Raw genomic sequence first — 20,806 nt, 5'->3', positions numbered from 1 at the left:
AACATTTTGCATTTAGAAAAACCAATTTTCAAAATGCATTTTGAATTTTGCATTTTGAGTTATGGAGAATGTATTTTGCATTTTACATTTTGAGTTATGGAGAAAGTATTTTGCATTTTACATTTTGAGTTATGGAGAAAGTATTTTGCATTTTACATTTTGCATTTTGAGTTATGGAGAACGTATTTTGCATTATACATTTTGCATTTTGGGTTATGGAGAAAGTATTTGGCATTTTGCATTTTGAGTTATGGAGAAAGTATTTTGCATTTTACATTTTGCATTTTGAGTTATGGAGAACGTATTTTGCATTATACATTTTGCATTTTGGGTTATGGAGAAAGTATTTTGCATTTTGCATTTTACATTTTGCATTTTGAGTTATGGAGAACGTATTTTGCATTATACATTTTGCATTTTGGGTTATGGAGAAAGTATTTTGCATTTTGCATTTTGAGTTATGGAGAACGTATTTTGAATTATACATTTTGCATTTTGGGTTATGGAGAAAGTATTTTGTATTTTGCATTTTGAGTTATGGAGAACGTATTTTGAATTATACATTTTGCATTTTGGGTTATGGAGAAAGTATTTTGTATTTTGCATTTTAAACAACGCTGCTAAATATGCGATACTTCATGAGATCTTATTCGAGGGATGTGACAAAATTCGTGTCTTCATTTTTTTAGACGGGAAATTGAAGTTAGGGAAGAGAATGTATTAATTGTTACTGTGGGAAAATGATTATCTTGGGACGAACCGAGGGCATCGTATTCGTATTTTCACGAAGCGAATGAGGGGGAGGAAAACCTTCAATCACGTAGGAAGACGTCAATTTTAGGGAACCAATGAGATACCGGGTTAGTTAGATTTTTTAAGGAGAAGGAGCTTACAATTAGAGCTTGAGGGAGATTGGAAGCAACACTCAAAATTGTCTCAACATACTCGTTTAATCTAAGTATAAATAAATACGTTCTTGCTAAAAAAGTCTATATTAAAAACAACTTTTTCTGGCAATGACAAAAGAATTCAATTCACAAGAATGGACTATCGATGTGATTCTGTCTCACCTGGAAGTATTCTGTAAAATACTTCTTGTGAATACTCGGAACCACTCCTTCTACGTTGAGTTTGCCAATTCTCTCCCCACTGGTTTAAGGGGCTTTCCCCGAGCTCTTCGTTTTCCCCTTTCCATAAAACCTTGTTGAGGTTAGAGGTAATAGTTAGTGTAGGGAGCTGTTGGCGCGCGTGGCATGAAGGCTTTCCAACACCCTCCTACTCATTGTAACCCGGCCACCTGAATAAATGGCTTTAAAAGTCGCTTGATGACTTGGGCCTAAGGTTGTGCTTTGGGTATTAACCTAGCTGATTATTATTATTATTATTATTATTATTATTATTATTATCATTTCACCGTTATATTATATTGTATTTAAAAACTTAACCAGGAATCCATACTTCTACTTGGAATGCTTATCGCGGCAGATTTTCGTCTCGATGTGGCTGACGGTTTTTTAGACGTCACTATGTTAACTTAAAAAACTACTACGTGTGGAGGGGAGCTCGCGCAGACGGGATTTTTTCTCGTAGGCGGGGCCAAAGCCGTCAGATTGATCTTACCATACGCGATACGGCAGGATGAGCATTCCAAGTAGAGGTATGGATTCCTGACTTAACCCATAGATCCCAGTAGCGCCGCCAGAATTTTTTTAAGGGTAGGCACTAGTTTATATTGACGCCCCCCTATATATTTTTAATTTAAATTAGATTTTTTTTTAGTTCGCGAGTTTTATGACCGGTCGTTTAAAATAATTATACTTCATAAACAAAAAAAATCTGTAAACATCCAGAGAACTGTAATAGAAGTTTGAAATCTAAACGAAGAAGGACACTCTTCGATTTGACCGTTTTCCAAATTCATCAACCTCTAACATTGGGTTAGTTTTCAAATAATTAGATATATCACGATTAATCGACAATGTGGCCAGACTAGAAAGTCTAGATTCTCCCATTGCTGAGCGTAGACGAGTTTCAATTCTTTTAAGGGAACTGAAACTCCTTTCTGAAATGGTATTGGCCACGGGAATGCGCGAAACCACTTTTAAGTACTTGGCTAGGTCAAGAAATCCATTATCCATCGTCATCAAATAATTAAAGCACTCTATTACGCTGTTTAAATTTTTAGATTTAATCAAATTTCTAGCTATTTTAATTTGACCCTTTAAGGAATCTAGGTCAAAGTTAAACCGGCTGTATGTTTGGCAATGGGCTAAGACGTCATTTTCGTTAAGAAAGTTTTCTGACTCGGGATCAGAAGCCATTACATTCTTTAATAACCCACTGTTTTCCAGTAGTCGAGTTTTCATTTCCGATAGAAATGTATCGATTAATTGGTAATAGGTGGATCTCAACTGATTGTTTATGGTATTTGCTTCCGATTCTCTACTTCCCGTCGTGCATGTGATTATACTATGTTTTAGCCTTTTGTTGGGGATTATTTTTCGTTTTCTTAAAGCTAAAAGTTCACTGTTGCGATCCGGTTCCGTGATAAAAACGCACTCCGCCAACTTCGAAGCTTCTTCCCAAATTGAGTCGCAGCGTTCAGAGCTCCTAATTTCCTCTAAGGTAGTTACAGTAGCGGAGCAAATGGCAAAGGCTTCCGTATAAACAACTTTCGAACTTTGTAAGTATTCCGACAGCGAATTTGTAACACCTAAAACTTCATCTAACGCGACAATCAAAATTAATTTGTTAAAATTCTGTAATTTAGAAATATATCCTCGACATTCAGCTGCTTCCTCAGGTTTACCTCTCTCAACCAAATTTTCTAATGCTAAAACAAAAGAATTGAACCTATTTCTAAAATAATGAATCCGTTTCTTTTTACTCCACCATCTTGTATCGCAACTTTGAGGCATTTTAAGGACGACGTCATAGCCCAAGTCTTTCTGGAATTCCTTAAAACATTGGCTTCAAATAACCGAATTGCTTTGGAAATTGTAGATTGCTTGAACTAAACCAAGCAATTCCCTCACTGCCAATACAGGGTGTTTTTTTTTGCTCGTAAAAGTGATTTTTTTTTCAAAAACTATGTTTTGTGCTGTACATTATACGTGCCGGGGGACACTTTCTACCAAAATTGCATCTAAATCGAAAAATATTTTCACGTTTTTTGAAAATTTTAATTTTAACCGCTAGGTGCTATAAGAAAATTGTCAATGAGAAAATTGTAGAGCGTCACCGAAAACGTACAAATAGCGTTGACGCGAAAAAAAATTGACTTCTTTTTCACTGACAAAATACGACTTGAAAAAATGACAAGTTGGGCAAGCTAAAATATCGTTTTTTGAATTCCATTGGGAGAGTAGTGTAACTATATGAAAGTCAGAAATTTGTTAATCTGGTGTTTAATGCAATAAACACCGCTTAAAAATCGAGGAGACAATGGCGAAGAAGGTATTACACGATTTATTTCGTAGGATGAAAAATGCAAATTTTTTGAAAAACAAAGAGACATTTTATTTATCTACTTACAAACTAAATTTATAAGTACGTTTCGAAAATACCACCTTCGGCTGCGATGCAGGCTTGGGCGCGAACAATCATTGCCGAAGGCAGCTTGAAAGATTTCCGGGGTTACTTCCCGGCAAGGGCTTACAATTCAATGACGCAGCTCATCAAGGGTCTCAACCGGAGTGGCGTACACCTTGTCCTTGACGAAGCCCCAAAGAAAGAAATCCAACGGAGTCAGATCGGGCGACCTTGCTGGCCAGTGTACGGGACCGTTTCTCCCTATCCATCGTTGTGGAAATTCGTTGTTTAGGTATTCTCTCACGGCTCTGTGGTAATGAGGCGGGGCACCGTCTTGCTGAAACCACAGTCTTGCTTGTTGCGCCAACGGCAGTTCGTCCAGTTGTTGTTCTAGCTCATTTCTCAAGAAATCTAAATAACTCTGGCCATTTAGATTTTGCGGTAAGAATACAGGACCAATTAACCGGTTTCCAACAAGACCAATCCAAACATTCAAGCGCCCAAATTGAATTGGTGACGGTGTGAATTTGTGTCTTCCCAAACATGATTATTTTGGTGATTGTAAGGGCCGTCTCTTGCAAACGAGGATTCATCCGAGAATAGCATGTTGCGGAGGAATTGTGGGTCGTCGTGCACGGAATTTAGCAGCCAGTTGCCAAAATCCAGCCGTTGTTGAGCGTCTCCATCTGTAAACCGTGGTGAAGCGTTGCTCTGTAAGGATGGTACTTATGCCTATGTAAAATTTCCCAAATGCGAGTTTTACTGCAAGCCAAATCCTTACTCGCCACGGCACAACTACTACGTGGGTATGCGGCAAAATAGGCGTTATTACCCTTCGTGGTGAACAATCTGTAGTTTCTTCATTCTTTGGTGTGGAAATAGGACTGAGCAGTAGCTCAACTTCTGCTTGAAAAATAGTTCAAATAGCTTTTTTGATTAAATTCTTTTTAAGAGGATTCATAAATTGGTCTGGTGTAAAATGTTAGGAGCAGATCCTATGATTATTGTTCAATATAGTAGGGCTCAATCCATAGAGATTACTGTTCCCACAATTTAGCACCCATTGTTGGCATTTAAAATATATATTCAAATAATTCAAACATACCGTCCATTACCGTTCGGAAAACGAAAAGAAGAAATATCACACGTTTTTCCTTGTTTGTTAAAGCAGTTTGGACCAGAACAATTTTGTGAGGCATCAATTTTCACCATGATAAAGCACTTAACGAGTTTTAAAAACTAATAGTTGCATGCTAGCACAATCCAAGGCTTAAAGAAATTTATTTTTGGATGACCAAATCGAGTGTCGAATCTTTTTAAACTTAATTTACGTTATAACTCTCAAGTTATTAAAAGTTATTTCCCCACGGAAATTATGCTGACTTAATTATTCTAAGATTCTTAATTTAAAAATATTTCGAAAATGAAAATTAGGACTAGTAACGAGTATAGTTCTTTCTATAAAGTAACATGGCCTTCTTGTTTTAATGTAGCTCTTACGTCATTATATTTACCTTTTCCTACACTACGAGCGCGCGCTCGAATCACGAGGAGCTTCCTATTTTCTAACGCTCGTGCTAATCGCGCGTGCTAAGATAATTTTGCCAAAGCAAAGTCTTGTGACGTAAGAGCAACATGTTATACTTCTACTTTTAACAAATTGGATAAGCGTAAAAAATTTATAGAAAGAACTATTGTTGATCAGAAAAATATAAATTCCACGTGAGCTATATATTATATTTTACAGTGATTATACTGTCTTCCCTTGTGAATTTCATTTGGTCCAGCGTGGAGATGGCACTGCGGTCTTGCACGCATGAGGCCCCATAGAACACGCCTGTCAAGTAAGCGTAGCGTTATATAGTCTTTGCTACCAAGTAAGAGAATATTTTAGATGTAGAAATTTGTAAAAAGAAGATGTCGCTACTGCCCAATCGTCGTACGTTAATTTTCTTCTCGCATGGGGCTCTACGCTAGCCCTTTACTTATAGGGACCTTATGAATAACGTAAGTTAACGCGTAAAATGTAGAAAGAATAAATAATATGATTTACGTGCCATATTCGTTATCCGTTATTTCTAATAATATCATTATTCGTAGAAATAAGAAATATGATACTTATGGGGGGGGGGGGGGGGCTTGCTCTGCCGAAAATTCGCTGTATTGGGACTTGGCAGAATGAGGTAGATAATACTTCACCCATGCTCTTTCCAATTGGGAAAAAAGCATACCAGCATGGCTGCCAAAGCCAAGAGTACGGCGTGACGTCATGCTTCATATCATTGTATTAAGTAACTATTTACTTAAATTAATTGACTTAGTGATTTTCCCTATTTAATGTATCAACAATTTAGTTATTTAATCCATGGTTGAAACGATTTTTATCCTCATACTCGAAGAGTAAAGCCCCGTTTTCAATCACTATTTTTCCGAACAAAAATCACGCTTTTGCGTCAAAAGCAACCGCGAGAAACTTCTCTATCGGCTTTTTTGTCACAGGAAGCAGATATCTAAATGGATTTGATATAGGCTTGTTTTGAAATAAAAGCGCGTCAAAAAAGCAAAAGCGAAAAGCCTGAAAAATATCGTAATTGAAAACGGGGCTTTAGATAATTCCCCCAAATAAAAGTCAAATCAGCCTGGTCTCTCATTGGTTCCCAATTCTGACGCGATTGAAGTGCCCCTTCCTATATTTAAAAACTAAAAGTTAAAATCAAAAAGGTTTAGAATCGACTCCGAATTAGGATTTAGGAGCGAAAGAGAAGCTGCGAGTTTGCCGCTCAAAATAAGCGAAAAGAGTAACAGCTCCGATTTTGCCGCTTAAAAGGAGCGAAAGAGAAGCTGCGAGTTTGCCGCTCAAAATAAGCGAAAAGAGTAACAGCTCCGATTTTGTCGCTTAAAAGGAGCGAAAGAGAAGCTGCGAGTTTGCCGCTCAAAATAAGCGAAAGAGAAGCTATGATTTGGCCGCTCAAAAGTAGCGAAAAGAGAACTGCTCTGTTCTTGCCATTTAAAGGGAGTGAAAGAGAAGCTGAGATTTCGCCGCTTAAAAGTAGCGAAATAGAGAACTGCTCTGTTTTTTTTTCGTTTAAAGGGAGTGAAAGAGAAACTGAGATTTTGCCGCTCAAAACATAGCGAGAGCCAGCGGTAGGTGAGCTGAGCGGATTTTTATTCGAAGTGCCTATCACTGCATTGAAATAAAGAATTTATAGTGATTTTGTACCGATATGATTTAGATTGGACTGAATTTCGAAAGATAGCATAATTCTTATCGACTGTAAGTTACCACAATGACGACAATGACAGAATGTTTTTCAAATAGAAAACAATAACTTAATTGTTTTATATCAAACGCGTTATCTCGATAACGCGAAATGAAATATAAGGATGAACTAATTTCTGGCTGATATTTAGTTGTTTAGCGGAACTTCATCCGTAGAAGCAACACAATTCGAAACAGGGTAAGCGAACTCAAATAACGAGATCTCATTAGTGTCCATGAAAATCAGATAATTTAGCTTTTGAATCTTATTAATCTTACTAAATTAATTAATTTCGTAAAATTTTTAATAAGACTTGACTTAGTAATATTTTGAAAATTACTTGATTTTGTAATATAATGAAAATTACTTGATTTTGTCGCTTCAATGAGATAACCAACAAAATGGATATACCTATTTAGTAGCTATCGGCGAAATGTTTAAGTTTTTGACCCCCCTCCCGGTTTCCATGGAGACCATAGGCCCTTCCCTTCGGTGCAAACCATGTATAAAGTCGCTTTTCGGGTGGGCTCGGATTCGGGCAGGTTTTAACCATGGACTAACGAACAATTAGTCCATGTTTTAACATTGCCTGGCTTGGAATTTTGTCTGTAAAAGCCCAGTGGGCCCAACTCATTCGCAAATTCTTTTACTCGTATTAAGGAAAGGGCCGCAAAGCTTTTTCTTTGCAAAATAATTGTAAAAGTGTCATCTGTTAAGGCTGATTTTCACTTGGCTGTAGTTTATAATTTTAAAGTCAGTTGCGGAACTTGCGGTTTCCCGATTCTGGATTTCGAAAAGGCGAGACTATAAAGTCCAGGGGGGCTGAAAAGATGGTAGTCACGTGACTTTGTGTCGAGAACTGCAGCGCCATCTATCCTAAGAAATACGAACTATTATTCGTTTTATTTTGCTAATGGCGTTTTAAATTTTGATCAATTAATCTAAATTATCTTATTATTATTATTATATAAAACATTTTGTAATAGAAAGGTGTAAGTTAATTAGCTGTCTGCGGTATCTGGAAGGAATAACTTTTTTATTCACCGTCGCACGGCCAACTATGAACACGAGTTACCGAATCGAAGTTGGCTGTGAAATGGTAGTCACGTGATTTTGTTTTCCCATTTTAACAAGTTGGTTAAGACCAAATTTACTTTATAGTTTCACCTTTTAGTAAGTCACTCCAAGGTTGGCTCATAAGCTACCCACTTGCCCACGGTAAATATTCTAGTAACACAGCCAATTGACCTAAGTAAAATAAATTTCAAAATCATTACATTATGGAAAGTCTGAACCGGTTAACCGGGTGGGTTTTAGAAAGTTGATTTCGGGCGGGCCCAGGCTCGGGTGGGCCCAGGCTCGGGTGGGCTTTGAAATTTTCGGGCTTGCGCCTGGGTTGGGTGGGTTTTAAAAAAGCCAGGCCCGACTCACATCCATACGTCACATATCGTAGTTTATTAACGGAACTTAAATTTTTAGATATTTCAACTTAAGTTGAAATTGAACAATGATTTAATTGCTATGATTAGTGTTCTAGTCAAACAATAATTAAATAGCCCTAATTTGGACAGAATTAGTATAATTTTAATTTTTACGGTGTTATTTTAATTGAGAGGAGGGTGTTGAGTATTTGTGACGTAATTTCCGGGAGTGTGAATCTTTCCAATTGTGACTCTTCGTTACGAGGGGGAGGACTGTATCGAAAAAGGTAATATATAAGGAAATATAGCGCCTTGATATCTGTCAACTAAACATGTGAAGAAATAGACGACGACTTTTGAATTTCAATGTTTATCTGTTGTGCAGAGATTATTTTGAATGTGTAGACAGCTTTCATATATTCAATTTAAAACTCAGTCGGTAGTCGGCGATACTTATGACAAAAATTTAAACTACGCACGAAGAGATGGATACATATTTTGTCTACTTTTGGTAACACTATTTCTTCCTACGCGAACTGCTTCTTACGTGTTAGTTCGATAAATTTTAAATACATTTATAGAACTGGTCAATAACCCATTCATACAACAACAATAATCTCATTGTATCAATGTAAGCTAAGCAAAGAAATAAAGATCTTCGGAAAAAAGCGTTCCTTCAATCTGTCGGGAGGGTGTTTGACCCCTACATGTATAAGGGCCGATATAAATGGTCGATTGCCAATATTCTTCAAAAATCAGTCGCCCGATTTAAATCAGCGATAGCATTTGGTGTACGCGTACGTGGTGTGAAGGACGCAAGTTCGAGAGGACTTCGATAGGGGCGTTGAGACGATGAAGCTTCAGTTGCATTGAGTATACGCGTTTGTTCGCGAGAAGCGGAGCCAACTGCAACAGCCATTGGGGCAGAATTCATTTAATTTCAAGGATAACCCGTGTTTAGAAAAATAATATAACGTAAGAAACCTTTTATTTTTAACGCGTATACGCAGAATTAGCGGCGTAAAATTGCCCAAGAATGAATTTCTTCCTACTTATGCAGAATGACTATCTCGAGATTGTCTGAGGGCATCATGCTCGCATCCGAAAACGTCAGTTTTAGGGAACCAATGAGATATAGACAGGTTTGGCAAGAGCCTATCCTGTCCAGTATAAATCAACTGGTTTTATCCGGAATAGGCCTTTCTATAAAGTAACATTGACCTTCTTGTTTTGATGTTGCTGCTACGTCACGGGTGACGTATCGATGACGTTTTGCTACGAAAAGTACTGGACTGAGCAGTGGCGTAGCCAGAATTCCTTCGAAGGAGGGGTTCAAACTATGTAAAATACCTGAGAAGGGGGTTAAATTTCAGTACAGAGAACCTCCCCTTGTCTACGCCACTGCATAAGAGTAAATTCGACGAGCCGCCCTGTTTTTAAACACCAACTGAACTGAACTTCTACGCATTTCGTGACGAATGAGCTACATAAAAACAAGTTCAGAAAGCGTAGCTTATTTTATCGAAACGCCTATAAACCACTTAAAGAAATCCGGGTTAGTTATAACTGAAAAAACACCACTCTATGTGATTAAATTTCACTGAAAATTACCAAATTTAAGAATTACTAGTAAAGGAAAACAACAAAAGAAATAATGATTAAAAATTTTTTATTAGTGATTTCTTCACCTTAATATTTAAGAATCTGGAAATAATTGGTTAACAGTTTTTAGCAGTCCTACAAGCAGATAACATTAAGCCCATAGCGGACCTGCCTCAGATAAGAGCTAGACATATTGAAATAAGAAGTAGTCAAACGGCTAAACAATTTGGTTATTGGAAAAATCCTGTAAATCTAATTTATCCGGGTATTTGGCCAACCCTGGATATCGTCAGATTGAAAGAAACGCCATTAATCGTCTCAACATAGCTATTCTCCCCAAGCAGAAATAACAATAGACATTCTGGGTTTGGTGTAAACAATTCTCCGGGGTAGATAGCGATATAGTTTCCGTCAAGTGTGAACTTAGCCACTTTATGTTAGGAAGACTTAAAGGTCTTTAAATTCGGTTTCAAGCGTCCGTTACGTTAAAACAATTCGTAGCGCGTGTTAGACACACGTTCTCGCTACCGGTTTTTGCTATGGCACTTAACTTCTCTAATCGAACGCATCTACAATGTCTGTGCCTCCTTCAAAGATAAATTTTGTACTGTTAAATAGGAGTAAAAATCATGAACTCACTGTCGGTGATTTCGACGATTCTTCTGTTGGCGGGAGCAGCGTGGGCCTTGGACAATGGTCTAGCGCGTACTCCGCCGATGGGCTGGCTCTCCTGGGAACGGTAATCGCATCTACCATTAAAGTATTGGGCCGAGCGAGCAAAGATCCATCCAATTAACAGTAAACCCGAAAATATACTACACTTTGATCTTAACGAATCGACGAAGAAGTTTCAAACCGCGAGGAAGATTTTGGCTCCGACTATGCTAAAGATGGCGCTACGCGACACTAGGAGGCTTTCTCACATCTATTTCATAACGGAGCGCGACGCACGCTCGGTGGCACGTTCCTATAAACACGTGACAGAACTCGTGCTTCTATTAAGTAGAAGCGGGGAAGCCCCCTAGTGTTGCGTAGCGCCATCGTCAGTAAAGCCGGAGAAAAAGCTTAATCATAGCTTTAAACGAAGTCATGCCTATTACCATAAGTGTATAATATTGTTACATAAGTGTGATGCTTCCTATGCAACAGATTTACTGAGAGCTATTCAGAAGACAGACTGCATTACCGGCTTCGGCACCGTTTTGCGTCCGCTTGCTAACGCGTCACACGTAGTCTTTGACAGCGCCTCGCTAGGGGGAGATTTTCTTCTTGTGATGATGTCACTCCGTTACTAGCTCTCAGTAAAATATTCCCTAAACTGACAAAATTAACACCCACACTAGAAATTAACTTTATGCTACCTTTAGCAGTGTTGTCATGCAGCAGCGTAATTGAAATGGACCCTTTACTTATCAACGATATAATATATTTAACCAAATTATTAAAATACCCCCATTTGACTTATGCTATTACGTACAAAACAAAATATTTTAGTGATGCCTATCTACAAATTAAGGTTAGACAAAACACACAAAAATATTTCGAATATCTTTGCTCGCTCAGCCATTTAGAAAATTCAGTAGCCAAACTGGTTCTATATTTTGATGAATTTTAGGTTCCTTTGCAACGTCGACTGTAAAAATGATCCCAAAAACTGTATCAGGTACCATAGAATAAAGTTTCCTTTTCTGCAAATGTTTTACAATTGACTGACTAATTGGCCCTGTTTGTAGCGAACAGCTGTACAAGGACATGGCCGATCGATTGGTGGCGGATGGTTACTTGGACGCCGGTTACGAGTACGTCAATATCGATGACTGTTGGATGTCCCAAGACAGAGATTCCAGCGGACGACTTCAACCAGATCCAACGCGATTTCCCAGTGGAATTAAAGCCCTAGCCGATTACGTACGTTACTACCAGTACTTTCAGTTTGAACAGGAAATTATATACACTTGGAAAATCTATGGAAGACTATGATGGCCCAGATGATTATCGTGGCGTGGTTTACAGCCGATTATTCCACTCGCAACGTGCTAAGCTAGACTCGGCTCCTAGTACACATTAACCTGCTGATGTGCTCTTTAAATAAAATTGGTTGTGGCTACTTATGCATAAAATACGAGTTAAAAAAAATAAAACAACGGTTTTTATTTTTTTTTAACTTGTGATGTGCTCTTTTTAAAAAAAAAATCTATATACACGTGGTTTAACGTGGAACTAGAGCACCTTCGCGGAGAACCGTGACAAATTCTCAACGATCTTCAGTGGGAGAGCTTAAATTAATTTGCTGGTCAGTCTATTTTCCGAGTGAGTGTCCTTCATTTAATTAGCGACGGCAGCCCGCCAAATAAATTTAAAATTAGTGCAACGTCTTACATTCGACGTGGTTTAAGCCCCTCCCCTTTCTCCAAATACATTCTCAGCATGGTGGACTTTCCAAGTGTTTAAATATATAGTTTCCAGGTTTGAACTAATAGAACTGGTGTTGAAATTAGAGGTCGAAGTTCAGAGTTCGGATATTCATTATCCATTGATAAAACTCACATAATTTCTTTAAACAATTTTTTGTTTAATTAAAGTTTACGTAGGGGATAAATGAATAAATTTTTAATAAAATAACTGATTTATTCAATAAAATTATTATTTTTTTTTAAATAATCACCAAATTTCGTGGATAATTGTTTTATCCACAAGAAATATGGATAAATAAAATGGATAAATTATCTGCAATCATGATGTTTTTAAATAATCTCCCGATTTGTGGATAATGAATAGAAAAATGTCGAGCTCTAGCTGAAATCGAGATGAATGAGTTTTTATCAATAGCCGAATTGAAATATTGATATACTTGTAGATGCATAGTAAAGGTTTGAAATTAGGAATTTACCAAGATTGTGGAAGCAAAACATGTGGAGGATATCCAGGAAGCCAAGGCTTTTACCAAGTGGACGCCGAAACCTACGCGGATTGGGGTGTTGATATGCTGAAGCTAGATGGTTGCTACGCGGAGCCCAAAGACATGGACAGTAGTACGTTCTTTAATTCCAATAACCAGGAAACTATACGTATACACTTGGAATGTGTATGGATCCATTGCCATCATGCTGCGAAAGCGGCTTGAGAAAAAGCCGGGGCTTAAACTACGTTGAATGCAGGACGGAACGCGTTTTTACAAATGCATTGGCTGGCTGCCGTCGCTGATAAGAATGAAAATTAAAAACACTCACTCGGAAAATAGAACGAATAGCAAATTAAATTTAAGAATACACTGAAAACCAGGGACGTCATTTCAGGATTTTTCAGGAGGGGCAGAACTTGAGCTCCGGAACACTATTTGTTTAAAGTGCAAAAATGCATCAAATTTAATATTTGTAGGATTTTTAATCAAAATAGCATTTGCATAATTTCTAGTGATTTTCAGGATAATAGACAGAACCAGCGGCTAAAATAAGAATTTTTTATAACTGCCCAAATACAAACTGAACCCCCAAAACCTAATTTCAATGAGCTATAAAAGCGCCGAATTCAGAATTTGTAGCAGACGAATATTTTAACAAAATTAAGAGGGAAAAAAGGGCTGTAAATAAGTAACTTAATTCCGCAAAATTGGCTGCGTTTGTCGATATGTACATCTCCCATAGAGGTAATCAGTTATTTTAAATTGTTCGTACTTTTTGGCGATAAATAGCGCTTCCCAAATCCGATTTTAGAACTGCCTACTATTTTAGGCATTGGACAGAACCAAACATTTTCCCAAAATATTCCTTGTACTTCATCCGATTCTGAGTTCGTATTCAAAAAATTCGTAAGCTTTTTTAGCTCAAAAAATTTAGGAGGGGGGGGGAAATGACCCCCCACTGCTCCACCCAAATGGCATCCCTGCTGAAAACCTTTGAGAATTTGTTACGTTCTTCACGAAACTGAACTATTTCCGTATAAAATCACGTATTTCGATACTTTATATAAAGCTAAGTAGGTAATTGAAGGTCAATTTCGAGAGAAGGCTTAATTTCGACTAGGAACCGAGCTTAGCTTATCATTCCAAATGTATATTTAATCTCCTACAATAACACTTTTCCACCTATTTTCGGGAGTGGATCACTCCTCCTATTGTTAAACCATGATTCTGTGTAATAAAATCGGGGTTGAACCGAGGGGTCCGACATTCTTTGGGAAAATTATTTTAAAAATCTTGAAATCAACCGTGAAATCCCAAAATCCAGACGAAAATCTGTTACAAAATCTCGAATCATCCTAACGTACCAGAAATCAACACAAAAATTGTACTCAGAAATCTCAAAATCAGTTTTCCGATTTCTTAAATCACTTTGATTCCGACCACTCGGGTTGATCACGTTAATTGACTTTTGAAGTTTGGACAGGCATTAACTAGTACAATCAAATTAACCCCCAGTCAATAATTTTATTATTATCATGATTATTTCAGTGTATCCTTCCATGTCTGTGGCGTTGAACCTAACGGGCAGACCCATGGTGTTCTCTTGCAGTTGGCCAGACTACCAGCGGGCCACCAAAATTAACGTGAGCGTCATACTGGAGATTTCCCGAATTAGCGAGATATGTTAACGTTCCTTCGTCTTTTTCTTTAAAAGCCCGACTACATTCGCATTGGTCAATTCTGCAATTTGTGGCGTAACTACGACGACATTGATGATTCGTGGGACAGCGTGAAAGGCATCGTCGATTATTACACTAGTGTTCAGGACATTCTGGTAAGTTTTTTTTTCCCACCACAAACTGTTTATCTCACTTTTCTTATTGGCTTTGAGAATACGGTTTTTGCTACAGATACCCGCGGCTGGACCTGGACGTTGGAACGACCCTGACATGGTGAGATATTTCAAATAATTAATTTCGAGGCTTCATCCGTTGGGGTTTCTGTTAAGTTTCCCTTAACACAAGTTGTTAAAAAGTCAAAGGTGTAGTGGGAACCACAGTCAGTAATCTCCTTAATCCAATGGGTATGTCGAATTTCAGTTGATCATTGGCAACTTTGGCCTGAGTTTGGACCAAGCTAGGACGCAGATGGCCTTGTGGGCGATACTGGCGGCTCCTCTTTTGATGTCTAACGATTTGAGAGATATCCGTCCGGAATTTAAAGACATTCTATTGAACAAGGAAATTATCGCTATTAATCAGGACGAGCTGGGAATCCAGGGAAGGAGAGTCACTGAAGTAAGATCACTGATTTTTGCATTGACTCAGTAACATACGAAATTATTTTGTATTTGTTTAAATAAATAAATAAATAATCAGCAAGTCTAATACCCTAGGCACCACATTAGGCCCTAGTCATCGAGCGAATTTTAATGCCTTTAAACACGTGGCCGAGTTATATATATATATATAGTTCTACGTGCTATGTTTTACGATTCTGATTCTAATATTTTTAGCAAAAATTCTTAATGACATATAGGTACATTAAATTATTTTATATCTTTGAATTCTCTAGAGTAACAGGGCGATTTCAATACAATGGCGTGCAGATTTTTAACCATAATCCCAATTGGGGGATAAAAACCCGGGGATTAGTACGCGAGATATAGTTCATGTATCTTGTTTTTACTATTAAATTTAAGTTGAATGATGTATTACATTTTTTCAGGGCCGTGATCGGCATTTGGTAAAAATAGATAGTTAGGAGCCCCTGGGCTAGAGTATTCGTTTCACAAACACGTATTTAAAGATTCATAGAAATATCCCATTTAAAAACGGAAATAGAAAACCAAACCTCCAAAATTGAATAAAAATAGAACAGAATTAACAAGACAATGTTTCGTATTACTGCCCAACGTAACAAATATTTGTGGTAGGCCTAATTGTCAAATTTGCAAAAATTAATGCGCAAAATTTAAAAAAAAAGTGCTTTCGAGGAATGAAATGACGGAAAGGAGAAAAAATAATTCAGATACCTCTGACGGCGGAGATTCTAAACCCTACAATCGCATCATGAACTTTCAATGATTGGTTACTTCGTAATGAAAGTTCACCAGCTTTCGATTTTTTTGTGGCACAGACGATCAACATCTGCGCTTACGTTTCTCGATTAAAAATCAGGTGAACTGTCACAACGAAGTGCGCGAGGGTAGTTCCGCAGGCGAATGTTAATGCGCAATATTCAACGGTTGGAATAAAATAAGTAAAACCTTTTTTAACTTTTGCCATTCAGGTCAATAGTGTCGAGTTCTGGGCCAGACCTATCAAAGCTGTTGCAGGAGGCCAACAGAACTCGTTCGGTTTAGCTTTCGTCAACCGTCGAGAGATTGGAAACGCCGTCAACGTCACTGTCCGACTGCGCAGTTTGGGACTCACCGCCGGACAAGGCTACAAAGTCAAGGACATCTACGCCAATCGAGATCTCGGACTGGTTCACCCCGACGACCCACTCGTGGTTCGAATTAACCCCACAGGCGTCGTCCTTCTCAGAGCCGAAGTTGTCCACACACGAAACTAATTAGTCAACTCAGCCACACATACATGGAATAAATATATGTACACGTATTTTTAATTAAAAGTTTTTTTCTATAATGTGATTTCATTTGAGAAGCTTACGAACGTTTCCTGAAAATTGTCTGTCAAATTTTGAGACGGTGGCCAACTAGACAGCTTCCCAACGCCTGGGGCTGGCGAAAAGCATTCACCTATACTATTACTTGAACAAATTTTAAAACTGATGCGAAGGGAAACTTATGATACTTACAAAATGGAGTCACTGTGGAGTTTTCTAGTGAATTTTTCCAAAAAAAGGTGGATATCCACTTGCCTGATGTAGATGGGAGGGCAGAGTTGTTAGCGCTTTCGTCTCGCAGCGAGAGGAGTCGGGTTCGATCACAGCTTGTGACACTGGGTGAAAACACGGAATAGCTCCTTCCACGTTGAGTTTGCAAGTCCTCTCCCCAACGGTTAATGGGGTTTTTCCCCGAGTGCTTCCCCTTTCCATAAAACGTGTAGAGGTTAACGGTAATAGTTAGTGTATAGAGCTGTTGGTTCGCTGGGCATGAAGGGCTTGCCACCAGCTTCCTACGCAACTTAACCCGTCCACCTGATTTAAAGGCATTAAACGTCACTAGATGACTGGGGCGGTGGTGCCTTTGGTATTAGCATTGCTGATCATTATTATAATTATAATTATTATATAATTTCCTTTTGGAACCTTATAACTACTTTTAAACCGTATTTAAAGTAACTTATGAAAATTATTTTTTCTCACACACTGACGTCACTAAGGCCTATCGATTGCACCAAGAAACCCTGTGTTGCTAAAGGGGAGCTAACTTCCCCGTTAGGGAACGCTCTGGATAATGCTTGCGCTACTTAACTCATTGTCCTTTCCTTAATCTAAATATTACTTTAACCTGACTATTATTAAATTTTGGCCAAAAAATGGGTTTGTGGATCTACAGACGTTTTGGAGGTATTATCTGAGCTTCAAATAGGTGTGACGTCAGCACGATTCATCTAAACACACTTTATATCTAATCTGAGCGAACGGTAGAAAATATATAGTAATAAATAGATTTGAGTCCCAAGTCGGGTTCGGTTAGGCGCTAGCCGACACTATACCGTGTGACTCTAAAAAAAAAAAAAAAAGTCGGGTTCGGTTAGAGAATTTTCAGTGCGCCTCGGGTGGGTATGTAATTGCGGGTGGGCATTGGGAACTCCTGGAATTTGGCCTAGAAATCTACACCATGTCACTAGCGTTATTATTTCGATAGTGGCTACACGAGTCTACCTTTTTATAAGGCCGACTAAGAACAAAGATATGCTATAACAGACGGACACACAATGAATTTGAAATTGTTGACGAAATGGTGAAATGGATTCCCTCAGATGGACCACCAAGGGCATATGTAGCATTTCATTTCGGGGGGGGGGGGGGGGTGTAAATTTTCATAGAACGTAAGCTTAGCTTTGTATGGCCTTTAATTTTATTTCATAGTTGAATGTTGAAGCTAGTACTGAATGTAAATAATTATTTATTAAAATTTAATTTTGTTTCAAATATTTATTCCCAAACAAAGTTGCTTAGAGCAACTGCACTTTTTAGCTATATTGTGAGATCTAGACGTATCGGTCCTTTAGCAAATCTATCTATCACATACAGAGGGTCAACATTTATTTCTCTTTGAACACTTAATAGAACAAGTCCTGTCAGTCTTGTGCTTCCCATGGTATTTCGTAGATAATTTGTAATCCGTTTCAATGCTGAAAACGATCTTTCTGGAGAAGCGGTTGAAACAGGTGAGGTCGCTAAAATTTGAAGAAGAACACTAATGTTAGGGAAAAACGTAGCGAATGCATCTACGGCAGAAACAGGAACGTCTGACATTTCCGACGTAGTTGAATTATTTTTCCATTTTAATTGCCACATTTTTAATTCGACAGAGAGTGCCTTCCCATTTGGAAGTAAATCATCGTAGAAATCTGCAGAGGACTTAACAATTTCGTATTCAACTTGATTACACGTTTTCGGTAAAAAGTACTGCAAATGTGTAATAACTTCATTATGCGCGGTGTAACGTGTAGTTAGCTCTAAAATCATAAAATCTAAAATAGGAATGAAGACGGAACGTTTGAAGTACTCATCAGCGTTGTCAGCTGGAACGTTCGATCGTTTTGTTTGACGTTCACAAATTCTGGGAGTTTGAAATTCGACTCCTACGTTTATTCAATTTCTTCACCTTTTAAATAGAGTGAGAGAAACGTCGTATCGCAGTTGTTACGCATTTCCGTGTAGATTTTCAACACATCTTTGATGTACAAACAACTGGACACTAGGTCACCATCAATTTTTTGAAGAGCTTAACAAAGTGAAAGTGTGTATGTAAAAACTTTATCAAGTATCAACATACAAAGAATAAATGAGCCTTTCGAAATTGTTCCTAAAAATTGATGCACACTCCTAGCAGTTTCTACATTGGTAGAATTCTCCAAATGCTCGAGGGCCTGCGCAATAGTGATGTATAACTCGTTGAATCGGTTAATAGATTCGTGTTTCTCCACAAATCGAGTTTCACACATTGATATTAATTTCTTGCGTCGCGAATCTGTAAAATAACTTTTAATTTTTTCAGTTAACACGGCGGTACGTTGAGCTGAGCAACGGAAAAACTTAATTGTTTCATTAAAAATTTCAAAACTATTTCTTATTAATGGCACAGTGCAGGATTTGGCAAGAAAAAGATTCAAAGAATAATAATAATAATCAGCTAGAATGCATCGCACAGTGAACGTATACAGCTTTAGGGTATACTTCTTGAATTGCGGCTCTAACTCCATTCAAAATGACCACTCATTGCCGAAGCATCGTCGTAGCCTTGGCCTATCATACACTCCATAGCTATACCACATTTCACTAAAGTTGCAGTTATCTTTGAAGCAAGTCTTTGCCCAAGATATTTGTGTCGACATCAACATAACGAACACACAAGGACATTTGCTCTATTCCGCTAATGTCAGTGGTCTCGTCTGCAAGAATTGAAAATAACTTCGATTTGTTTACACGTTGCACAATTTTTTCAATAACAATGTTTCCGCAAATCTCGATTAATGAATTCTGGATGAGTGGACTAGTGTACATTTCATTTCCTCGACAGGTTTCAAGGTGAGTTTTAAGCGCGGTATCGCTTCCTAGTCGAAAGCGCAACAACGCTCTAAAATTCCCTTCATTCTTCATTGAATCAGATTCACTCAAAATAATTGATCCAGAGTCTACTTTTCCACGTAATGAAAGTTCTTGACGTCCACATAATAGAATTGTTTCAACAATTGGAACCAGTCTTTTTCTGTTTTCCTCAATCTGTTTCTGTCATTCGGTGTTAATTTGAGATATAACGTTTACTTGTTTCCCTTCCATTATCAGATATAGCGGCTTTCTGATGGAATTCGTTGTCTCGATGGATGTTAAATATTTCGATGGAATCCTTCCACTTGTTAAATAGTTTCGTGACCATCCTGGTTACTGATGGTCACCTTTTCCTACGCATTGGCCATGAAAAATTATCTACAGAAAGAGCCGTTTAAACTAGGAGAATAGGAAATCCAAGGAAAACACTATGTACGAAACAATTTGAATTTTAAGTATATTGTAAAAACAAATTGGACTAAATACTATATACCGTATTTACGCTAAATTTGTGTGTGTGTGCGTGTGTGCGTGCGTGCGTGTGTGTGTGTGTGCGTGCGTGCGTGCGTGCGTGTGTGTGTGTGTACGCATTTTCGGGGCAAAGTGTAATCGCTGCTTACGCAGTTTCTTAGAACTAGGGAAAAGGTTTTTCCGAGAGAATCCTCTTTTTGTCATTAGGTGTAATTAAAATATTTTTCATTTTGCGTTAGTACCGGCCGCGATTCGAGCCTGAGCCCTCCTGCACGACAGGTGAGCGTTCTACCACAGAACCACGGATACTCTTCCGAGGAAAGGTATATTTTGGCTTGCCAACTTGTTAAAATTTACGATTATATCTAGCCGAGTTGCCGTTTTAATATTTTATATTAGTGTAGGAGCTTCAAACTTAGAAATTTGAAAGTCGCATGCAAACATTTAAATCTTTATATGTTTTGGCTAGATTTAAAGTCGCTCTATTTAAATCAACAACGTTCATTGCTTCTAAGCATTCTAAAGCGAATCATTTACATCGTAATCGAAAAACAATTCAAAATAGCAGGGTGACCACAGAATATTTTTAATTACTTTAAAGGAATTATAGGAAATTTATCAATAAAATATTGGGGAAAAAAGGTAGAAATAGGAGAAAATTAATTATACAATAAGAGAAAACGGTTGTCAAAATTATTTAAAAGTGGAATAACATCCAAAATAAAGTTGATAACCGATATAAATAGTCGAAAACTATCGGCGAACAGTGTTGGAAATAAGTACCTTTAAAAACTAGGATGTTTTAAAGACTTCTAAGGGTAAAATATCAACTATTTTAATTTCTTCAGACGTTTGAGTTAAAATCAAGGGTA

At 37.8% G+C, this 20,806-nt stretch overlaps 2 protein-coding genes across 3 annotated transcripts; one reads left to right on the top strand and one right to left on the bottom strand.

Annotated features, from left to right (window-relative positions):
* Positions 1 to 1,874: 1,874 nt before the first annotated feature.
* On the bottom strand, positions 1,875 to 2,918 carry LOC149925443 (uncharacterized). The gene is made up of 2 exons (XM_090161756.1): positions 2,248 to 2,918; positions 1,875 to 2,169 (listed from the first exon to the last, which is right to left on the bottom strand). The coding sequence occupies exons 1-2, from the start codon at positions 2,916 to 2,918 to the stop codon at positions 1,875 to 1,877; spliced, it is 966 nt and encodes a 321-aa protein (XP_090017882.1).
* A 4,001-nt stretch (positions 2,919 to 6,919) lies between these two features.
* Positions 6,920 to 16,366, top strand: LOC149925442 (alpha-N-acetylgalactosaminidase-like). Of its 2 annotated transcripts, none has more exons than XM_090159918.1 (10): positions 6,920 to 6,989; positions 10,433 to 10,553; positions 11,430 to 11,477; positions 11,548 to 11,722; positions 12,672 to 12,846; positions 14,265 to 14,359; positions 14,431 to 14,550; positions 14,627 to 14,668; positions 14,816 to 15,013; positions 16,008 to 16,366. In XM_090159918.1, exons 2-10 carry the CDS (start codon positions 10,444 to 10,446, stop codon positions 16,290 to 16,292), a joined length of 1,248 nt encoding a protein of 415 aa, XP_090016044.1. In that variant the 5' UTR covers positions 6,920 to 6,989; positions 10,433 to 10,443; the 3' UTR covers positions 16,293 to 16,366. The 2 variants fall into 2 exon arrangements, with proteins under 2 accessions (XP_090016044.1, XP_090016045.1); XM_090159919.1 differs by lacking the exon at positions 6,920 to 6,989 and adding an exon at positions 8,929 to 9,187.
* Positions 16,367 to 20,806: the final 4,440 nt, after the last annotated feature.

The sequence above is a fragment of the Leiobunum rupestre genome, chromosome 10, assembly GCF_980474605.1.
Source record: "Leiobunum rupestre chromosome 10, qqLeiRupe1.1.hap1, whole genome shotgun sequence".
Taxonomy (NCBI): Eukaryota; Metazoa; Arthropoda; class Arachnida; order Opiliones; family Sclerosomatidae; genus Leiobunum; species Leiobunum rupestre.
Note: the sequence above shows the minus strand (reverse complement) of the source record. Positions and strands in the feature narration are given on the sequence as shown.